The sequence below is a fragment of the Borostomias antarcticus genome, assembly GCF_949987555.1.
Source record: "Borostomias antarcticus genome assembly, chromosome: 2".
Taxonomy (NCBI): domain Eukaryota; kingdom Metazoa; phylum Chordata; class Actinopteri; order Stomiiformes; family Stomiidae; genus Borostomias; species Borostomias antarcticus.
This window is the reverse complement of record NC_140235.1, coordinates 17,752,336-17,770,770: the sequence shown is the minus strand read 5'-3', so window position 1 is coordinate 17,770,770 and position 18,435 is coordinate 17,752,336. Positions and strand designations below refer to the sequence as shown.

The 18,435-nt window shown below is 43.8% G+C and overlaps 2 protein-coding genes across 2 annotated transcripts in view; one reads left to right on the top strand and one right to left on the bottom strand.

Moving 5' to 3' along the window:
• LOC311319100 (structural maintenance of chromosomes flexible hinge domain-containing protein 1-like) overlaps positions 1–10,205 on the bottom strand; it is a 64,638-nt gene extending 54,433 nt beyond the window's left edge. Inside the window, exons 1-6 of the mRNA XM_084450555.1 lie at positions 9,951–10,205; positions 1,355–1,430; positions 974–1,117; positions 768–850; positions 299–432; positions 81–195 (exon numbers count right to left, since the gene is read on the bottom strand). Coding sequence (XP_084306681.1) covers positions 81–195; positions 299–432; positions 768–850; positions 974–1,117; positions 1,355–1,430; positions 9,951–10,127 — 729 coding nt within the window. The 5' untranslated portion in view covers positions 10,128–10,205. The remainder of the gene's footprint in view (positions 1–80; positions 196–298; positions 433–767; positions 851–973; positions 1,118–1,354; positions 1,431–9,950) is intronic.
• A 466-nt stretch (positions 10,206–10,671) lies between these two features.
• On the top strand, positions 10,672–18,149 carry LOC311321552 (N(6)-adenine-specific methyltransferase METTL4-like; the record flags this gene model as incomplete). The annotated part of the gene is made up of 8 exons (XM_084453547.1): positions 10,672–10,914; positions 11,217–11,279; positions 11,367–11,721; positions 12,053–12,122; positions 12,275–12,449; positions 12,549–12,655; positions 12,768–12,859; positions 17,896–18,149. 8 exons carry the CDS (start codon positions 10,672–10,674, stop codon positions 18,147–18,149), a joined length of 1,359 nt encoding a protein of 452 aa, XP_084309673.1.
• Between the last annotated feature and the right edge of the window lie 286 nt (positions 18,150–18,435).

Here is an 18,435-nt window from a genome sequence, read left to right as displayed (position 1 = left end):
CACAATTCACAGCCCGTAAGGTAACCAAAGCCATGCAGTGATTGTTACCACATTAGCCTCGATGTTCTGGTAACACCTACCCTGGTTGACTGTCCGATGTAGAATGCGGCTTGTTTTCCTCCCACTCCAAAGAAGGATATATCGCTGTTGAGACTGTGAGGGACTGGGTCTGGACGTACATACCCGGACTCATCACTAAATAGAGTAAAAAAAGGAAAATTAAAACTTGCAATACAAACTTCCGGTCCATCTTGAGTGTGTCATGTTATTTAGGCCATATCTCCTGAGGTAAACCGACCTTGAGAAGGTGCTGTTGTCCCTGGTGAATTTAGACAGCCTGTACACTGCCCAGTTATTGAGCTGCTTGGAGGTCATTCCACAGCCGTTGTCGAGGACAACCACTCCTGGTTTCCCCAGGGACTCATCGAACACCTGGGAAAAGTGGGTTTGAAAGTAGAGTAGGTTTTGGCTATTGTTATTTGGCTCGAACAACCTAATACTATTGGTGAGCATAACATTAAAGACAAAACACAATAACATTGTCCCTTAAAACACAATAGCATTGTCCTTTAAAACACAATAACATTGTCCTTTAAAACACAATAACATTGTCCTAATGTTAAACACAATAAAGGCGCATCAATAATATTAACCTTCAAAAAACTATGGAGACAGGACACAATGTCACTACTGATGAAACTATGACTTGAATATATGATTCACTAGTAAACAAAGCAATGTTTTAGATGTGTCGAGTCATGACTGACCAATCGGATGTCTATTGTCCTCACTCCTTTGACACAAGATGTTGCGCTTAATGAATTGTCGATTAGTTCTGCGAAAGCATATGCTGTGGAAATAAACAAACATGACATTCATGAGATTTCAGTGTGTACGCGGTCCACCTTTTCATTCAATATAAGCACTGGATTGTATACATGCAGCATTTTTGTTGGGTTGGGTCATGACTCACGAAGCGAGTTCTGGCCCGCACTGGCGTAGTATTCATATAAGCCACCCTCGACAATGGTATTGTAATGAGGCTGGAAGTCAATACGTTCCTGTGCCACTGGTTGTGTTTGCCACAGGTGGAGAATGTTTCCATCTTGAAGCTCATCTGAAAAAGATAAAAATCAACCCTAATTTCTTTCCCTGGGACACCATCTTTCTGAATGTGCCATCAGGACATCCTGAGTGACTGCAAAGCAATAGATAAATAAGGCTATATAAGTTTTGCAATGAAAGGAATGTCATACTCATAAGTCATGTAGGCCATAGTGGCTAAGTCACTGGCAGTATTCAGTCGTATGCTGGACATTGCTATTTGCTATAGCACAATGTTAATATTACTTACCATATCGGCCAGAATCTATCAGTGTCCTATCAGCTGTTGTCAAGACAAATGTTTCATTGGAGGGGATGGAGAACTCCTGCGAAGAAAACAGACAGATGTAAACATGCTGACCCCCACCCATGATGCATGTTCCTTTGTGGTAAGGAATGAGTGAAAATGTAATATTATGGATGTTTTAAGTGTTATTCATTTTATGTGCATAGTATTTAACCTCCGGAGCTCTAAACTCTCCCCTGTTGTCCCCTATATCCTTGCTCTATGCCAGCGATTCCCAGCCTGTGGGCGGGTATTGCAAGTGGGCCCCAAAATCATGGGCAAAGGGTTATTTTGATTTCATGGTATTTTTTCATTAAAACCTTCAGAAATGCCACTGTATTACTGATAGATAGGAACTTAGGGTAGGGCCTTTCTACAAAGAAAGCTTGATAAAACAAAGTTAGGCCGATCTCTGTGCTCACGAGGCAGATATAAACCAGGCCTGGTCCAGCCTGGCTTATGTGCGTGGCTGGCTTGTTTCTGTTCAGGACTGGTAGGACGGAAGCTCATGCCACTGAAAAAACTGTGAATTGAAATGACATGAAATAATGTCTGATAAATTAAAATAGGTCTGGTCGCCTGGACACATCAGTTCCAATGCTTCCAATGCTAATCCAGCACAATAAGAGCAGGATAGCCAGTTAGCTCATGAGCTCACAACAACTAGCAGCAGCTTCCATAACATTAATGGTAGCGGTCAGTGGCTAAAGCAGTTACACTGTAACGTTATTATGCTATTTTGCTGCAATTGGTTCAACTTCTGTTTCTGGACAAAGGTAAGGGATAAACCCAGATAGCCCAAGGCTAGCGGACCTACAGCGGGTCCCCGATGGACGAGCTGGCGGACCTACGGCCGAATCCGCTGGTGGGTTCCTGGCCATTTGCACATCGAATGGCAAGCGGACCTCTGGCGGATTATTGGCATCAGGGACAGCGGTCCGCTAGTAATACGAAATGCTCCCGCTATTGCTCCACCACCATTCCATCGGTAGTTTATTGTCTATATCCTAGGCCCATTGGCCTTAGGCTTATGTAAGGCAAGGCAAGGCAAGTTTATTTGTATAGCACATTTCAGCCACAGGGCAATTCAAGGTGCTTTACATGAGACATTAAAAGCATTAAAACAAAATGCAATACATTATAGACATTTAAAACAAAAAGCAGGACAAATAGAATACAGGAATAAAAGTTACAGTGCAGTATACAGATAAACATAACTCCTCTTAGAAAGCAAAAATAAGTCTTCAGGCTTGTTTTAAAAGAACCAAGAGTTGCAGCAGACCTGCAGTTTTCTGGAAGTTTGTTCCATATGTGGGGCATAAAAACTGAACGCGGCTTCTCCATGTTTTGTTTTAACTCTGGGGAAAGAAAGCAGACCTGTGCCAGACGACCTGAGGGGTCTGGATGGTTCATAGCGTATGAGCAGATCAGAAATATATTTTGGCCCTAGACCATTCAGCGCTTTGTAAACCAACAGCAGTATTTTAAAGTAAATTCTTTGACAGACAGGAAGCCATTGTAAAGACCTTAGAACTGGTGTGATGTGATCCACTTTCTTAGTCTTAGTGAGGACTCGAGCAGCAGCGTTCTGAATCAGCTGCAGCTGTCTAATCGATTTTTTAGAGAGACCTGTAAACATGCTGTTAGTTGTCAAGTCCACTGAAGATAAATGCATGGACAAGTTTTTCCAGATCCTGCTGAGACATAAATCCTTTGATCCTTGATATATTCTTCAGGTGATAGTAGGCTGACTTTGTAATTGACTTAATGTGGCTGTTGAAATTCAGGTCAGAGTCCATGACTACACCAAGATTTCTGGCTTCGTTTGTGGTTTTTAGCATTACTGAATGAAGTTGAGCACTGACTTTTAAATCGTTCTTCTTTGGCTCCAAAAACAATTACTTCAGTTTTATTTTTGTTTAGTTGGAGAAAGTTCTGGCACATCCAAACATTGATTTGTTGAATGCACTTACTCAGCACTTGTATAGGATTATAGTCTCCTGGTGATATGGTGATATAAATCTGTGTGTCGTCTGCATAGCTATGGTAACATATTTAGTTGTTTTCCATAATTTGTGTTAATGGGAGCATGTAAATGTTTAACAGAATAGGCCCCAGGACGGAGCCTTGGGGAACTCCACAGGTCATTTTTGTCAGCTCAGATTTGTAATTGCCTATAGACACAAAATAGTCCGTCCTTTAAGTAGGATTCAAACCAATCTAACACTGTACCAGAAATTCCCAGCCAATTTTCCAGTCGGCCTAGTAGTATGTTGTGGTCTACCGTGTCGAACGCAGCGCTGAGATCCAGTAGTACAAAGACTGAGATTTTTGCCATTATCTGTGTTTAAATGAATGTCATTAAATACCTTAATCAGAGCAGTCTCAGTGCTGTGGTGTGGTCAAAATCCTGACTGGAAGACATCAAAGCCATTACTTAGTGCCAGGAAGTTATTCAGTTGTTGGAAAACAACCTTTTCAATTATTTTGCTTAGAAATGGGAGGTTTGATATGGGCCTATAATTGTTCATTTGTGAGGTGTCTAGATTGTGAGGTGTCTAGATTATTATTTTTTAAAAGTGGCTTGATGACTGCAGTTTTCAGGGTTTGCGGAACACACCTGAAAGAAGAGATTTGTTTACAATTTGTAATAAATCAGAGGCCATGCAGTTGGATACAGTTTTGAAGAAGTCTGTAGGTAGAACATCAAGGCAACAGGTGGAGGATTTCAGATATTGTATAGTGTCCCCCAGGGTTTTAGGGTTGATCGGATTAAATTGTGTAAGTGGACACTGTGATGACACATGTCCTGTACCTGGAATGGAGGCACTAACTGCTTGTCTAATTTTCTGAATTTTGTCAGTGAAGAATGAGGCAAACTCGTTACAGGCCCTGGTGGAAAGAAGTTCAGAGGCTACTGACACAGGAGAGTTTGTCAGCCTATCAACAGTGGCAAACAAGGCATGCGCATTGTTATGGTTTTTGGTGATGATATCAGAAAAGAAGGTCTGCCTTGCATATCTCAAAGTCAATGCAGACAGTAGACAACAGTTCAGCAAAGTCAACAAAAGAAGTTTGGACAGTATTTGAGTGGCCTGTAGATGTTTAGAAATATGGCTCGAGAAGAGGAATTCAACTGAAGAGCCACATATTCAGAGGCACCAAAATTTCCATAACGCATCTGCTTACATTGGAGGGAGTCATTAAACAAGATGGCTACTACACCTCCTTTCTTATGTACTCTAGCCTCACTCATAAAGCTGAAGTTGGGAGGAGTTGACTCAATAAGAACAGCTGCACTGTTACCTTGGTCTAGCCAAGTTTCAGTTAAAAAACATAAAATCAAGATTGTTTTTGGTAATAAAATCATTGATTAAAAATGTCTTTCCTGCTAAAGATCTGACATTTAATAAAGCTAAGTTTAGTGTGCTGAGGGTATTATCTGCACATTTCTCTGCGATAGTTTGTGGCTGACAAGGAATAGATCAGGGGTGGCCGAGCCGCATGCGGCTCTTTGCCCGTCAATGTGCGGCTCCTCCATCCATTCATTTAAAAAAAGTTGGCTTGCGGCTCTTCCATCCTTTCATTAAAAAAATTTATTAATTCATTCCATAAGAACGTTTCTCTCTCTCTCTCTCTCTCTCTCTAGTTTCGCTGTGCATTTCTTCCCGCACATTTTAGTTTATTGCAGATTTGTCATAAAATCATATGATTTGTTTTGCTAGGTCGTGAGGAAGTCACGTGAGAACCACTTCAAACCAATCATATAGGTAGCAAATCACCTTGGTAACAAAATAATTGTAAACAAAATAATTTGCTTTCCGTGGGTCATTCTCTTTTACGACAAAAGCTAATGTAGCCTAGGCTACTGTACACAACCAAAGAATGGCTGGAAAGAAATGCGCAGCGAAAAAAAAAAATGAAGATGAACACAGGACATTTTTTACCCGAGTGGGAGTCATTTTTTCTTCATAAAACGTAATGGTAAGCCATTCTGTCTGATATGCCAGACATCATTGGGACATTTCAAAGACTCAAATCTCCAGTCCAGCCCAACCCAGCCCAGCCTAACCCAAGCCAGTCCAGCCTAACCCAGCCCAGTCCAGCCTAACCCAGCCCAGCCCATCCTAACCCAGCCTAGTCCAGTCCAGCTTAACCCAGCCCAGCCCAGTCCAGCCTAACTCAGCCCAGTCCAGCCCAGCCTAACCCAGGCCAGTCCAGACTAACCCAGCCCAGCCCAGTTCAGCCTAACCCAGCCCAGCCCAGTCCAGCCTAGCCTAACCCAACCCAGTCCAAAATATATTATGTCAGAAAATATCTTGTTGTATGTATTACTTTTAAATAAATAAACTTTAAATGTATATTTAATGGACAATAACGTTTTTCTTCTTATTTTAGACTGCGGTGCCTTGGGATTTTAAGTACTTATGAAGGGTGCGGTGACTGAAAAAAAGGTTGAGAAACGCTGGTATATATGGTGTGGCTCTGGGTGGTACCCAGTGTTTCCTGTGGAACTGATCTCTTGGTGTGGTGGTGTGTGAAAAAAAGAGTCCTCCGACTCCGACTCCGACGGTTGTTGAGAGCGCTCCTCTCAACAACCTCTCTCTCCTCTTCTCTCTCACCAGTGCCTCCACTCTGTGCCTGTGCCACAGTCCTGTCCTCTCCTACCACAATCCCTGCCTCTGCCTAAAAAACAATTAACTGAAGAGTAGGTCTATAAAGATGGCCTAACTTATCTCGTAAGGCTGGTAAAGTCCTAGAGCTTAAAATGTAATTAATTACATGTAACTGGACGGGATAAAACAGTAAACAAACAAGCACTTAATAAATCATATGGTTTATAGACATATTTTAATCAAATGTATTGTAGGTTACCATTATAACAGCAGTTGTAGATAAATAAATAAAAAGGTAAGATAGTCTTTAAACATGCCTAAATAATTTATTGCTTTTTCTGTTATTTTGATTGGCACATTTTAGGTGGCTGGAGGAACATTAACGCAAGCTAGTGTTAGTTCAGCCAGCCAAAAAGACAATCCATCAGGCAGCGCTGCGCCTGACTCGCACGAAAGTTGCAGAACCTACTCGCGCTTGTGGTTTATGTCTCCTTGACAACGCTCGCTTTAAGGGCTGACCGACAGCAGCGCGTAGCTCAAATGGAGCAGGCTCCGCTTCGGCTCAAACTGTATTTTCAGATAATGTTACGTTACTTTAGCAACACAAGGCCAATTTATCATATTCATTTTTTTACTTGTCCGATCAGACACCTGCATGAGGCATTCCTCTTGACCAAACAGAGTTTACTGGTCCCTGGGAAGCGGGCAAAACTGTTACCCTACAGGTAGCTTGTCTTGTCCCTGAATCCCCCTGATGTGAATCATGGCTAGCCGGCAATAACCTAGCCTACCTGACTGGTCTCATCATTCTCCTCTCTCTTCCTCTTCAAAAAATTGTCGTATGCCCATCTGGAAAATTGTATTGATATATTAGGTTATAGGATCCGCTAGTTGTCATCAGGGAATTATAAAACCAAAGGTTTAGGTGCCAGCACCAGTGTTTGGGCCAATTCAAACACTGGTTAACACTATGGTAATATGTGAGCGTCAATAGCCTACCTATCTTTCGTTGTAACCTCATGCCGCTCACTGAAGAAAAAATCCCTTCACGAGCCGAGTCTTCTGATCACCTAGGAGCAGCATGGAGCGGCACAGAGCGCGCGGCCTATAGGCTCTTATGAAAATAAATAGTCCTAATGTGGGCGCGACAGTGTTTTTGAAAGCGCATTTAGGCAGAAATATTTAAAAAGTTTAAGATTTTTAATTTAAGACTTTTATATATATAGCCTAATTTGTATGATTGTTTTTTGTATCAAATGTTTGGTGTGGCGGCAAGGATCTTGCCGTGGTGGTGCGCCGCGGCAAAACCTTACCAGCGGAAATGCTGGTTGTACCACAGTAATTTTTGTGGCTCTTAGTCTCTGACTGGTTGGCCACCCCTGGACTAGATACTAAATTTGATAAATTTGTAGAGCCGGTTGAGTGTTTCCTGTTACTTAGCAGATTCACCATTGTTTTTCTATTACCTATCAAGACAGGAATTGAGGGGGATACCATCACCTTTGTGTCCTGGCTTGTCCTGGAAGGGGTCATGAGTGTCATTAGCCTTGTAGCCTGGACCCAGTACATATCAGTTAGAGCTTGCTGGATTTTGTAAACAAGTAACTGAATGTGCTGTGCCTTTATCAGGCTGGGCCCAGCGTTTCTCATGGGAGTTGGGGGAAGAGAAAAGAAGTAGTGCAGGGGGTAAGGGTGGTTGGGAGCGCGTAATACAGCGCGTGAAGGTGCTTGCTGGTGGTTCCAGTGAGAGGAAGCGAGTGAGAGCCTCCCCCTCTTGGGGGGGTGGATCCTCGCTGGTGAGTGCTAGTGGGAGGGGGGGAGTGAGAGACTCCCCCTCTTGGGGGGGTGGATCCTTGCTGGTGAGTGCTAGTGGGAGGGGGGGAGTGAGAGACTTCCTCTCTTGCAGTAGCTCATCAATTTGGCTGAGCTTCAGTGTGGCAGCTTTGATGAGGCCCTTGATTGGTGAGCGTGGTGGAGGTAGGGGAGGGGCATCGTTGGGTTGTTGTCGGTGAGGTGTGAAGATTCTTCTTCCTGTCGCAGTTGTCTCCCATAATCAGAGCTTTGTTGAAGCGGCAGCTCTTCAAGGTTTCTGCCATGTTGTGATATGTCTTCCTTCTGTTTTTTGTTTTTTTGTCTCTTGTCCTTGAACATGGTCGAGGGAGCAGATGGATGACGCAGAGAATATAACAGATTGGAGATAAATAGTTTTACTCCTGACCTGTTAAGGCAGAGTCCATTTCTCTGAAAAAGATGGTATCATCGCCAAAAATTTTGAAAATTGTCAATGTAGCGCACTGAGTGAGTGGTACAGGTAGTTGAGAGCCATGTGTTCAGTGTCAACAGTCTGCTGAATCTCTCAACCCCTCTTCTGACTGGTGGTAGAGGGCCGCTGATAAACACCTCTGCTTTCAGAGAACTGACTGTGTTCAGCAGATCAATAAAGTCTCGTTTAAGAACTTCCGACTGCTGTTGCGCAACGTCATTTGTCCCCACGTGCACAATGTTTTCCACAGTTGGATGTGTAGCCCCGATATGCAAGATTTTTTCTGTCATGTCAGCAACCATATCCTTGGGAAAGCAGAGTATTTTGGTGCTTTCACTGCACATGCTTCTCACATCTTTTACAGTAAAGTCACCCACAATCAGAGTTTGAGGCCCAGTCGGTAGCTTTCCCTGTAGCCTTTTACTTTCTGATTTACTCTCGGTCCTTACCCTGCTGTGTGAGGAGATGTGATCCAAGTCATCAGACATCCAAGTCATCAGACGGAGATGCAGGATCCTGCAGCAGTGGGGCAAATTTGTTCTCCAGTTGTATGGTTGATTGTCGGGGAGATCCGTTTCTGGTTCTCCCTTTTGCGGTTGTCCACGGCGGTGTCCTTCTAGGGACAGGGGTTGAAGAGGCACTCTGCCTGGATGATAATGCAGGCCAGTCAGTCGCATAGTTCTCCGGGCACGGGGCTCTGCCTTGTTCTCCCATTTCCCTGGGAAGTGATTTTCTCTTAGGCTTTGCACCAAGAGAGTTCCAGGGAGGACTTGTAGGTTTAGTACCCAGTACACGTCTCTCCTGTTTCTTGGTAGTCTCCTTAGTGCTAATTAGCAGTGTGTTAGCATGCTCTTGTCCACTGTTTTGAATCCATGGTAAGGTGGTGTCATTCCCAGTTAGTCCATTGACTTCCACACTCATCTCTAACCGGTTCATTTTTGTTTCCAGCACTGTAATCTTCTGCTGAAGTTATTGGAAGTCATCTGCAGTGAAAGGGGGCATCTTGCTGCCGTGCTCACGTTATCGTGATTTAAAGTATCCAGGAGCCACTGCTCAGTTTCTTACGGAAGAAAAGCAACAATATCAGCAGAAAAATGCAGAACAAAGGCAACACTGGTATGTCACATAATTGCTTCCAGCTAAACCAAGACAAAACAGAAGTACTGGGCTGAGCTTCCCAGAGGCATCGTAGCACTACGTTAATTGTAAATGCACGTGTCTGGACCCCGGGTGAAACAGTTTTATTTATATATTTTAGCTTCTTTTTTTTTTTTTTACTTCCCTCTGGAATGTGTAGGGGTGAGACCTATGCCACCCCCCCCCCACCCCACTCCCACCCCATTGCTCCATGTAAAGCGCTTTGTGTTGCCTCTGTGTATGAAATGCGCTATACAATTAAAGTTTGATTTGATTATAATCTGAAAGAAGAAAAAACTCCTTCGCCATGGTCAGTTTTACTGACCGCTCTACGGTCACACAATTCTGTGGGTCACCCGTTTCTGTGTAAAACGTGGTGGTTGTAGCTACCAGACGGTGGCCCACTCTGCAGCTGGGCGCATCATTTAAGGCGATGATAATGATCATTATCAAGATGGTTAGGTACAAGTATAGGTGGACCAGGGTGTCAATAATGTTGAACTAGCCTATGGACCAGTGCTCAGTTAGCTAAACGCCATCTTACCTTAGAGACAAGTTGTAAAAAGCCACTTAAGTCCAAGCCATTTATGCCCAGAACTCTCTCCGTGGCTTTTTCACTTTCAATACGACAGTCTAATATAAGGACGTTTCTACGCGCAGCATCTGGCTTTTTTATTGTCTTCAAGTTCCTCTTTGCCTCCGACATTTCCAATTGCGTCATTCATGCACAGTTTGTAAAAAACGTAAAACGATGTATGAAGCCGAATTTAGCTATCGAATGCCAGCAGCATTGTTTGGAATTCTTTCTCCGGTGTTTACAAACGCCTCCACGCTGAGCATTTTGTTATTACACCAAACAGAAGAATTATTTGCGCTTCCTTTTAAAAACGATCTGGTCCTGCCTCTGCTGGAGCTGGTATGGTAAGCCATAAGGGCCAAAGTTTACTCGTCACGCGCACTGAAAAGTGCTGCAGCGATTTTCACCGATCTACAAACAATGTGGCCATTGGTGTTAAACAATTACCTTAACTGCATGGTTTGAAGCTTTGTGGTGTTTGGGTGCGTCCTGTGTACCATCGACGAGTAGACCCAGAACCGTTGAGACGCTGAGTAGCTCCAGCAAACACGGTGCACACCAGTATGGAAGCAGGACTAGAGGAAGTAATCGACAACTACCTAACTAGCACTTAATGTAAACTCGCGCCGGTGGCTGTGGCTGATGAGACCTTTCCTTAAGGATAAAATTCTGCTGTCCCTTTTTTACAATGTCGATCGTTTTTAAAAATGATAAAGGATGGCTTTTGGACGCCTGTTCACTTGTAGACCAGGGATATGCAAGATGCATTTTAGAGGGAAAAGCAGCGCGGACGTGGTATTTCACATGTTGTTTCAAACAGCAATATTTTCGTATTTTAAAGTCTCATTTTAGTGTGAAACCCAGTGATGCTGGGACTAAAGCCAGTGCAATCTCAGACACCGTCAAGTGCACGAGTTGCGTACCGTCGAAGGTAAACACTCTACAGCTGGGTCCTTGAGCAAGGCATGCATTTTCTAAACGCTTTCAGCTGTGTGTGTTATGTATGTTCGCTGTTTGCTTTTCGAAAGAACTCTATTGGGTCTGGCGTTGAGACTAGCCAAGCAACGAATGTTTTTTTTTCGGCAAAAGACAGACAAACAGCTAACTCTGGTGGCTGCTCTGACTACAGCTATTTTACTGATGTAGCCTACAACATGTTTGTCGCAGAAGGTGTCCCAATTACCTGTATACCACTAATTAGTTGTAATTGTTGTGATTTTACAAATTCCATAGAAAAGAAAACGAAAATGCAATCTGAACAGAGGAGAAATTGAATCTATGGCCTACCATGATAAGGTATGATGTCGATTAAGTATGCCATGGACCTTTCTCATGTTTTCAGTTGTGGACCTCTTCCTAACATAATTTGTGTGACTGTTACAGGTCAGATCTGCCATCGTGGAGGGCAGCAAATCCCTGGTGGATGCGGGGCTGTCCTGTGGACACCTGATTGAAGAGGACCAGCCACAGGAGACCCCTCCCTCTCAGGAGTGCAACCTGGCAGCCCTTTGTGACATGGCCAAACAGCTCCCTCTGCTGGCTGCCACTGAGGAAAACCCAGTTCAGCTTATTGATGCTGTGGGTGGCTGTACAGAACACCTGGACCTGTTCACACGGATCACAAAGAACTGTATGAACTGTGCCGTGGAGCTGACACTGATGGGGGAAAAATACATAATACCGCCACAGTGTTCCTTCCTGCTCTCTGATTTCACCAGAATGCAGCCCTTAGTTGACTGTGAGTGCAGACTGTACAGGCCACATGACTGAGATGGTACAGCAGCACAGACAGGTCTGATACAGAGTGGGGGATTAGCGTCTGGCCCCTTACCCATATGACTTTTGTTTGTCTCACACACAACTGAAAACAATGCACAGTTCCACTTTTCACACCCTTACACTTAACACACACACCATACTTGCACTGTTCTTTTTTCATTATTACCATCTTGTAAATTATTATTCTGTTGTTGCTGCAAGGCTGAGGAGCCACAACCCAAGCATTTTACTCCCTTGTATGAAGAACATAACAAAGAAATGTTTAATGTTTTTCATTGACTTCTATGCAGGTGGAAGAAAATATGAGCTGATTGTCCTGGATCCACCGTGGGAAAACAAGTCTGTGAAAAGGAGTGGCAGGTTAGAGGGTGACCCGTATTCAAAGAGGAAGGGGAAATGTTTGTGGATCATAAATCACACACTTCTTTAGAGTCGATGCTGTTAAATGTATGACATCACGACTGCTGCAACCCTGTCATTCTGATTTGACCATCTGTCTTGTTCTGCTATAGGTATAACTTTCTGTCCTCCACCCAGCTCAAACGGCTCCCAGTGCCTCTGCTGGCCTCCCCAGGGTGCATGGTGGTCACCTGGGTCACCAACAGGCCCAGCCACCTGCGCTTTGTCAGGGACGAGCTCTACCCACACTGGGGAGTGGAGGTACTGGCAGAGTGGCTGTGGGTCAAGGTAAAAAAAACATTCGGTGGACAGTAGAAAACATGGGTATTACATTAACACGTGTCTGTGTGAATGATAACGTCACATGTTGTACTTGTTGTGCCTTAGGTTACCAGGTCAGGCGAGTTTGTGTTTCCCCTGGACTCTCAGCATAAGAAGCCTTATGAGCTGCTAGTGCTCGGACAATATCGTAGGAGCACCGCTGATTCCCCCAGGTGAGACAACGATTCAACACGTTTTTCCCCCCACTTCCACGCTGTTCATTCAATGTGTTTATGTTTCTTATTAGTACTGATGAACTGATGAAACATCTGACTTTTGTCTCAGCTCTTTGGGAGAGTCAGAAATCACTGTGGTGGATCAGCGTGTGATCGTCAGTGTCCCGTCACTCCTGCATTCCCAGAAGCCCTCACTCTCTGGTAAATACACCCACCATGTTCTGGTTCTTTACAGGAGGGGCATAGCGCAAGTAAATAACACGTGAAGAGATGGTAGAAGTAGTAAGTACATACAGTGTTGGAAACATTTTACTACTAGAGGGCACACTAATGATGGAAGAGGTTTGTCAGTGCCCTTTCAGTTAAATATAAAAGATGCCACTCGGTGAAAATGGCAGGATATTGTGAAGTTAGTCATTATGGTTAAAGCCTCCCTGTGGGGTGCAAGGGGGCCCCCCTAATGCCTGCCCAATACACTGGCACCCTGCCAGTTGTATGTGATTGGTGTGTGCTGACTGATTGAGGCAGACATTATTATGTGGTTAATATAGCTAGGGATGAGACGTATGGATTTATGGGTAATATAGCTAGGGTTGAGACGTATGGATTTTTGCATTACAGTACGGTACGGTATCTAGTTACACAGTACGGTTTACAGTATTTCACGGTATACGGCATTTCACCTCCCCAACACATAAAAAAACAAGTATTTTACTTTGAAGGAAAACAGCTTTATTGAACATTAGTGTGCGGAACATTAGTGTGCGTAATACCATGGACATTTTATACCGCGGTTCACGTTTTTACGGTATACCGTCTCATCCCTAAATATAGCCCACTATATGGAGTCAGACATGTACGTGCTCTCATTAGTTTGTGTGTTGTGTTGTTAAAGGAGTAGTAAAGGGAAAATGCATGTTTAGCCCTGTTTTAAGGTTACTTATGATCATATACAATTGTTCAGATCAAAACGTTGACAAAACTAGCACTTTTGGGAAAGTCTGATAATTGCTCTACCACCGTTTTGGTCATACAGTAGGACCCCACTCATCCGAACTTCAGAGATCCGAACCTCCCGGTCTACTGGACAGGCTTAAAAAACCTTTTCTTTTTTTTTAGCCTGCTATCTGGTTACTGGTGGGATTTTCATTACAGTACTGTATCCTACTGTGAATAAAAACAGAACTGTATGTAGACCTACATGTTTCCTGTAGGCTGTAGCCTACTGTCACGTTTCATTTCTTTGTTACTCTAATGTCGAGCGCAAAACGCAAATGAGTGCTTCGCGAGAGCTGCATTCCTTGGTAGCCAGAAAGCGCATCAGCAACCTGAATCAGAGGAGCATCGAGTGATTTTTCGTTCCCAGTTAATGGACTTTAGGAACACAGACGTGTTGTGGGCATGTAGATTAGCCTACTAGACCTACTGTATTTGTTAAATAATAGCCTACAGCCTAGGCCACGTTATAGCCTACATCGGTTGTTTTAGAGACTTTCTTTAAGGCTAATAGCCTAAGACACTACAACTTGTCTGTCATTTCATTTATTTATTTATTTATTATCATTTGCTCTAATTGTTCTAATGTTGGGTTGTTTTTAGGCTATACCATTTTGTTCTGCGAATACAGTAGCCTATCGATGCAGCGTAGGCCTCATTTGAGAATAAAGTACTGTATTTGATCAAAGCACGCACTCAAGTGGAAATTCGGTTATTTTATTATAGGCTACTGTAGGTCTATTATAGGCTAGGCCAGGGGTGGCCAACCAGTCAGAGACTAAGAGCCACAAAAATTACTGTGGTACCACCCAGAGCCACACCATATATACCAGCGTTTCTCAACCTTTTTTTCAGTCACCGCACCCTTCATAAGTACTTAAAATCCCAAGGCACCCCAGTCTAAAATAAGAAGAAAAACATTATTGTCCATTAAATATACATTTAAAGTTAATTTATTTAAAATTAATACATACAAGATATTTTCTGACATAATATATTTTGGACTGGGCTGGGTTAGGCTGGACTGGGCTGGGTTAGGCTGGACTGGGCTGGGTTAGGCTGAACTGGGCTGGGTTAGGCTGGGCTGGACTGGGCTGGGTTAGGCTGGACTGGGCTGGGTTGGGCTGGACTGGGCTCGAGATGAGGCTTCGAAATGTCCCAATGATGTCTGGCATATCAGACAGAATGGCTTACCATTACGTTCTATGAAGAAAAAATTACTCTCCCCACTCGGGTAAAAAATGTCCTGTGTTCGTCTTCATATTTTCTTTTAGCTGCGCATTTCTTTCCAGCCATTCTTTGGTTGTGTACAGTAGCCTAGGCTACGTTAGCTTTTGTCGTAAAAGAGAATGACCCACGCAAAGCAAATTATTTTGTTTACAATAGGTGCGTTTACATGACAAATATTTTTCAATCTGGTTGATTTCAAGCTGATTTCAGCTTGAGCATATACATGGGATACAAAGTAAACTGGTTGGATGTTTACATGCGACAACGAAACAAATGTTTCGAACGCGCACGCAGCCGTGAGTGATTGCGTTACGATGGTTACAAACAGCTGACTACGGAACTGTCGAGCGTGCCTTGATTAGTCAAGTCTTGAACATGCGCAGAATGAACGCAGAACGCAGCATCAATCCGTTTCAAGGTAGTATACATGACGGACCAAACGGTTTCGAAAAGGTTTAAACTACCTCCTTGAAAGCGATTGGGATTTCAATCGGGTTGGGGCATTTCAGTCGGATTGAGGTGTTTATATGACATATTTTCAATCGGTTTGGTCTTCCAAACCTATTTGAAACCGATTCAAACTGTCCATCTAAACGCACCTAATAATTTTGTTACCAAGGTGATTTGCTACCTATATGATTGGTTTGAAGTGGTTCTCACGCGACTTCCTCACTAGCGAAACGAATCATGATTTTATGACAAATCTGCAATAAACTAAAATGGGCGGGAAGAAATGCACAGCGAAACTAGAGAGAGAGAAACGTTCTTATGGAATGAATGAATTTATTTTTTAATGAAAGGATGGAAGAGCCGTAAGCCAACTTTTTTTGGGAATGGATGGAAGAGCCGCACATTGACGGGCAAAGAGCCGCATGCGGCTCGCGAGCCGCGGGTTGGCCACCCCTGGGCTAGGCTATATGAGTTTAGTTGGCTATTTGATTGTAATTTTGATGCATTTTCACAAGTAATTAAGGGTATTTATTAGTCTATTATGAGTCTATATGAAACAAGTACCACTTATTGAATTTGGTGCATTTTAACATAAGTTTCAGTCATCCGGACATTTCAGAGATACGAACGACCTTCGGTCCCGTTGGGTTCGTATAAGTGGGGTCCTACTGTACAATGGATGTGGATGGGCATATTGAAAAATCTTTCAAAAACATGTTAAACTCTCGATTTCAAAGATTTTTCAAGATGCCCACCCACATCCATTGTATGACCAAAACGGTGGTAGAGCAATTATCAGACTTTCTCAAAAGTGCTAGTTTTGTCAACGTTTTGATCTGAACCATTGTATATGATCATAAGTAACCTTAAAACAGGGCTAAACATGCATTTTCCCTTTACTACTCCTTTAACCTTCATGTTCATGACATTTTCAGAGGCTTCATTCAAAATAGATTCAGTGGATTGAGAATAGATCAGGAAGCAGGCCATTTTTGCAGGGGTGTCGTCATCAGAACTATAACTACCTGAACAGCGATGTGCGCCTTCTCAGTCTTTCACATGGCTGACATCACCACAAACACTCTGACAGAGCACAGAGGAACTGTTTGATCCATGAATACTTACGAGAGGAATATGAAACTTAAACATTCCCTGTAATTGTGCTCAAGTTGAGCACCTTCTTCTGGGGAGTCAGTTCTGTCTGTTCAGTCTGTTCTTCTGGGGAGTCAGTTCTGTCTGTTCAGTCTGTTCTTCTGGGGAGTCTGTTCAGTCTGTTCTTCTGGGGAGTCTGTTCTGTCTGTTCTGGGGAGTCTGTTCTGTCTGTTCTTCTGGGGAGTGTGTTCTGTCTGTTCAGTCTGTTCTTCTGGGGAGTCTGTTCTGTCTGTTCTTCTGGGGAGTCTGTTCTGTCTGTTCTTCTGGGGAGTCTGTTCTGTCTTCTTCTGGGGAGTCTGTTCTGTCTGTTCAGTCTGTTCTTCTGGGGAGTCGGTTCTGTCCTTCTGGGGAGTCTGTTCTGTCTGTCCTTCTGGGGAGTCTGTTCTGTCTGTTCTTCTGGGGAGTCTGTTCTGTCTGTTCTTCTGGGGAGTCTGTTCAGTCTGTTCTTCTGGGGAGTCTGTTCAGTCTGTTCTTCTGGGGAGTCTGTTCTGTCTGTTCTTCTGGGGAGTCTGTTCTGTGTTCTTCTGGGGAGTCTGTTCAGTCTGTTCTTCTGGGGAGTCTGTTCTGTCTGTTCAGTCTGTTCTGTCTGTACAGTCTGTTCTTCTGGGGAGTCTGTTCTGTCTGTTCAGTCTGTTCTTCTGGGGAGTCTGTTCAGTCTGTTCTTCTGGGGAGTCTGTTCTGTCTGTTCTTCTGGGGAGTCTGTTCTGTCTGTTATTCTGGGGAGTCTGTTCAGTCTGTTCTGTCTGTTCAGTCTGTTCTTCTGGGGAGTCTGTTCTGTCTGTTCAGTCTGTTCTTCTGGGGAGTTAAAAGCATAATTAGACATTTATTACGTCTCCAACAGCAAGGCCTGAGTCACCTGAAGAGGCTAGGGCTGTGTTTCTCTGATGGCCTTATCTCTGCCTGACTGCAGTCTCTGTGATGTGTGGAACTCCCCATTCCCAGCAGGCGGGATGGAGACTTGCATGTGTAGGTTAGAGGGGTTTTGGGGGGCAGGGGGCCTCAGGGGGTGCGTGCGTGTGTGAGAGAGAGAGAGAGAGCAGGCCGAGTGGTGCAGGGCCGAAAAGAGGAGAAATGAAAGGGACTGTCAGGTGTGCAGTTTCCAGAACGTCATTGTTCCTATAGACTCAAAGTTGGCGCCAACTTCTCTAGTGCAGCACAATACAATACAATACAATACAATACAGCGTTATTGTAGGAGATGGACATTTTGTCTTCGTCTCCTCACTATTACATCAACAGCCAAGGTCAGGCGTTCTATTACTTGCTTCGTTAATGAGCTTTTTTTTTCCCCCCCCTCAAACTTCTCCTTTTTTCATATGCCCTCTGAGGACTGAGCTAAGAATCCATATGAAAGCGTCCTTTCATTGAACTCCCCAGTCTCCTCTCTCTGTGTCCCTCTGCTTCAACAGAGGTGCTGAAGCCGTACGTTGGAGCTGACGCCAGTTGCCTGGAGCTGTTTGCCCGGAGCCTTCAGCCAGGCTGGACCAGCTGGGGCAACGAGGTGCTGAAGCTTCAGCAGGTCAGCTACTTCACCATGGAGCCCACTGAAGAACCCATAGAGAAGCCTGCAGAGGATCCTCCCAAAGAGCCCACGGACACTGCTACAGAGAGGCATACCAACCCCTCAGCTGAGGGACCCACTGCACCCTCAGAGAAATACTGAGAATGTGGTGGATGTGAAGATTATTGATTTGATCAAAATCAAGATTTTTTACACATTTTCTGAACCAGATGTGAATTATATTGTGTGCATGGCTCTCTCAGTAGAAGAGTCAAATAAAGATAAACCAATGTTTTTTGTATGAAAGTGATTCGTTTTTAGTCATTAGTGATTACTGTAGTTGTTGTTTTTGTTTTTTTACATCAGCCCGGCTGGGGACTGTCCATTTCACAGAGACTACTGGTCTCTCAATATCTGCCTCAACATCTGCCTCAATGCCTCAACACCT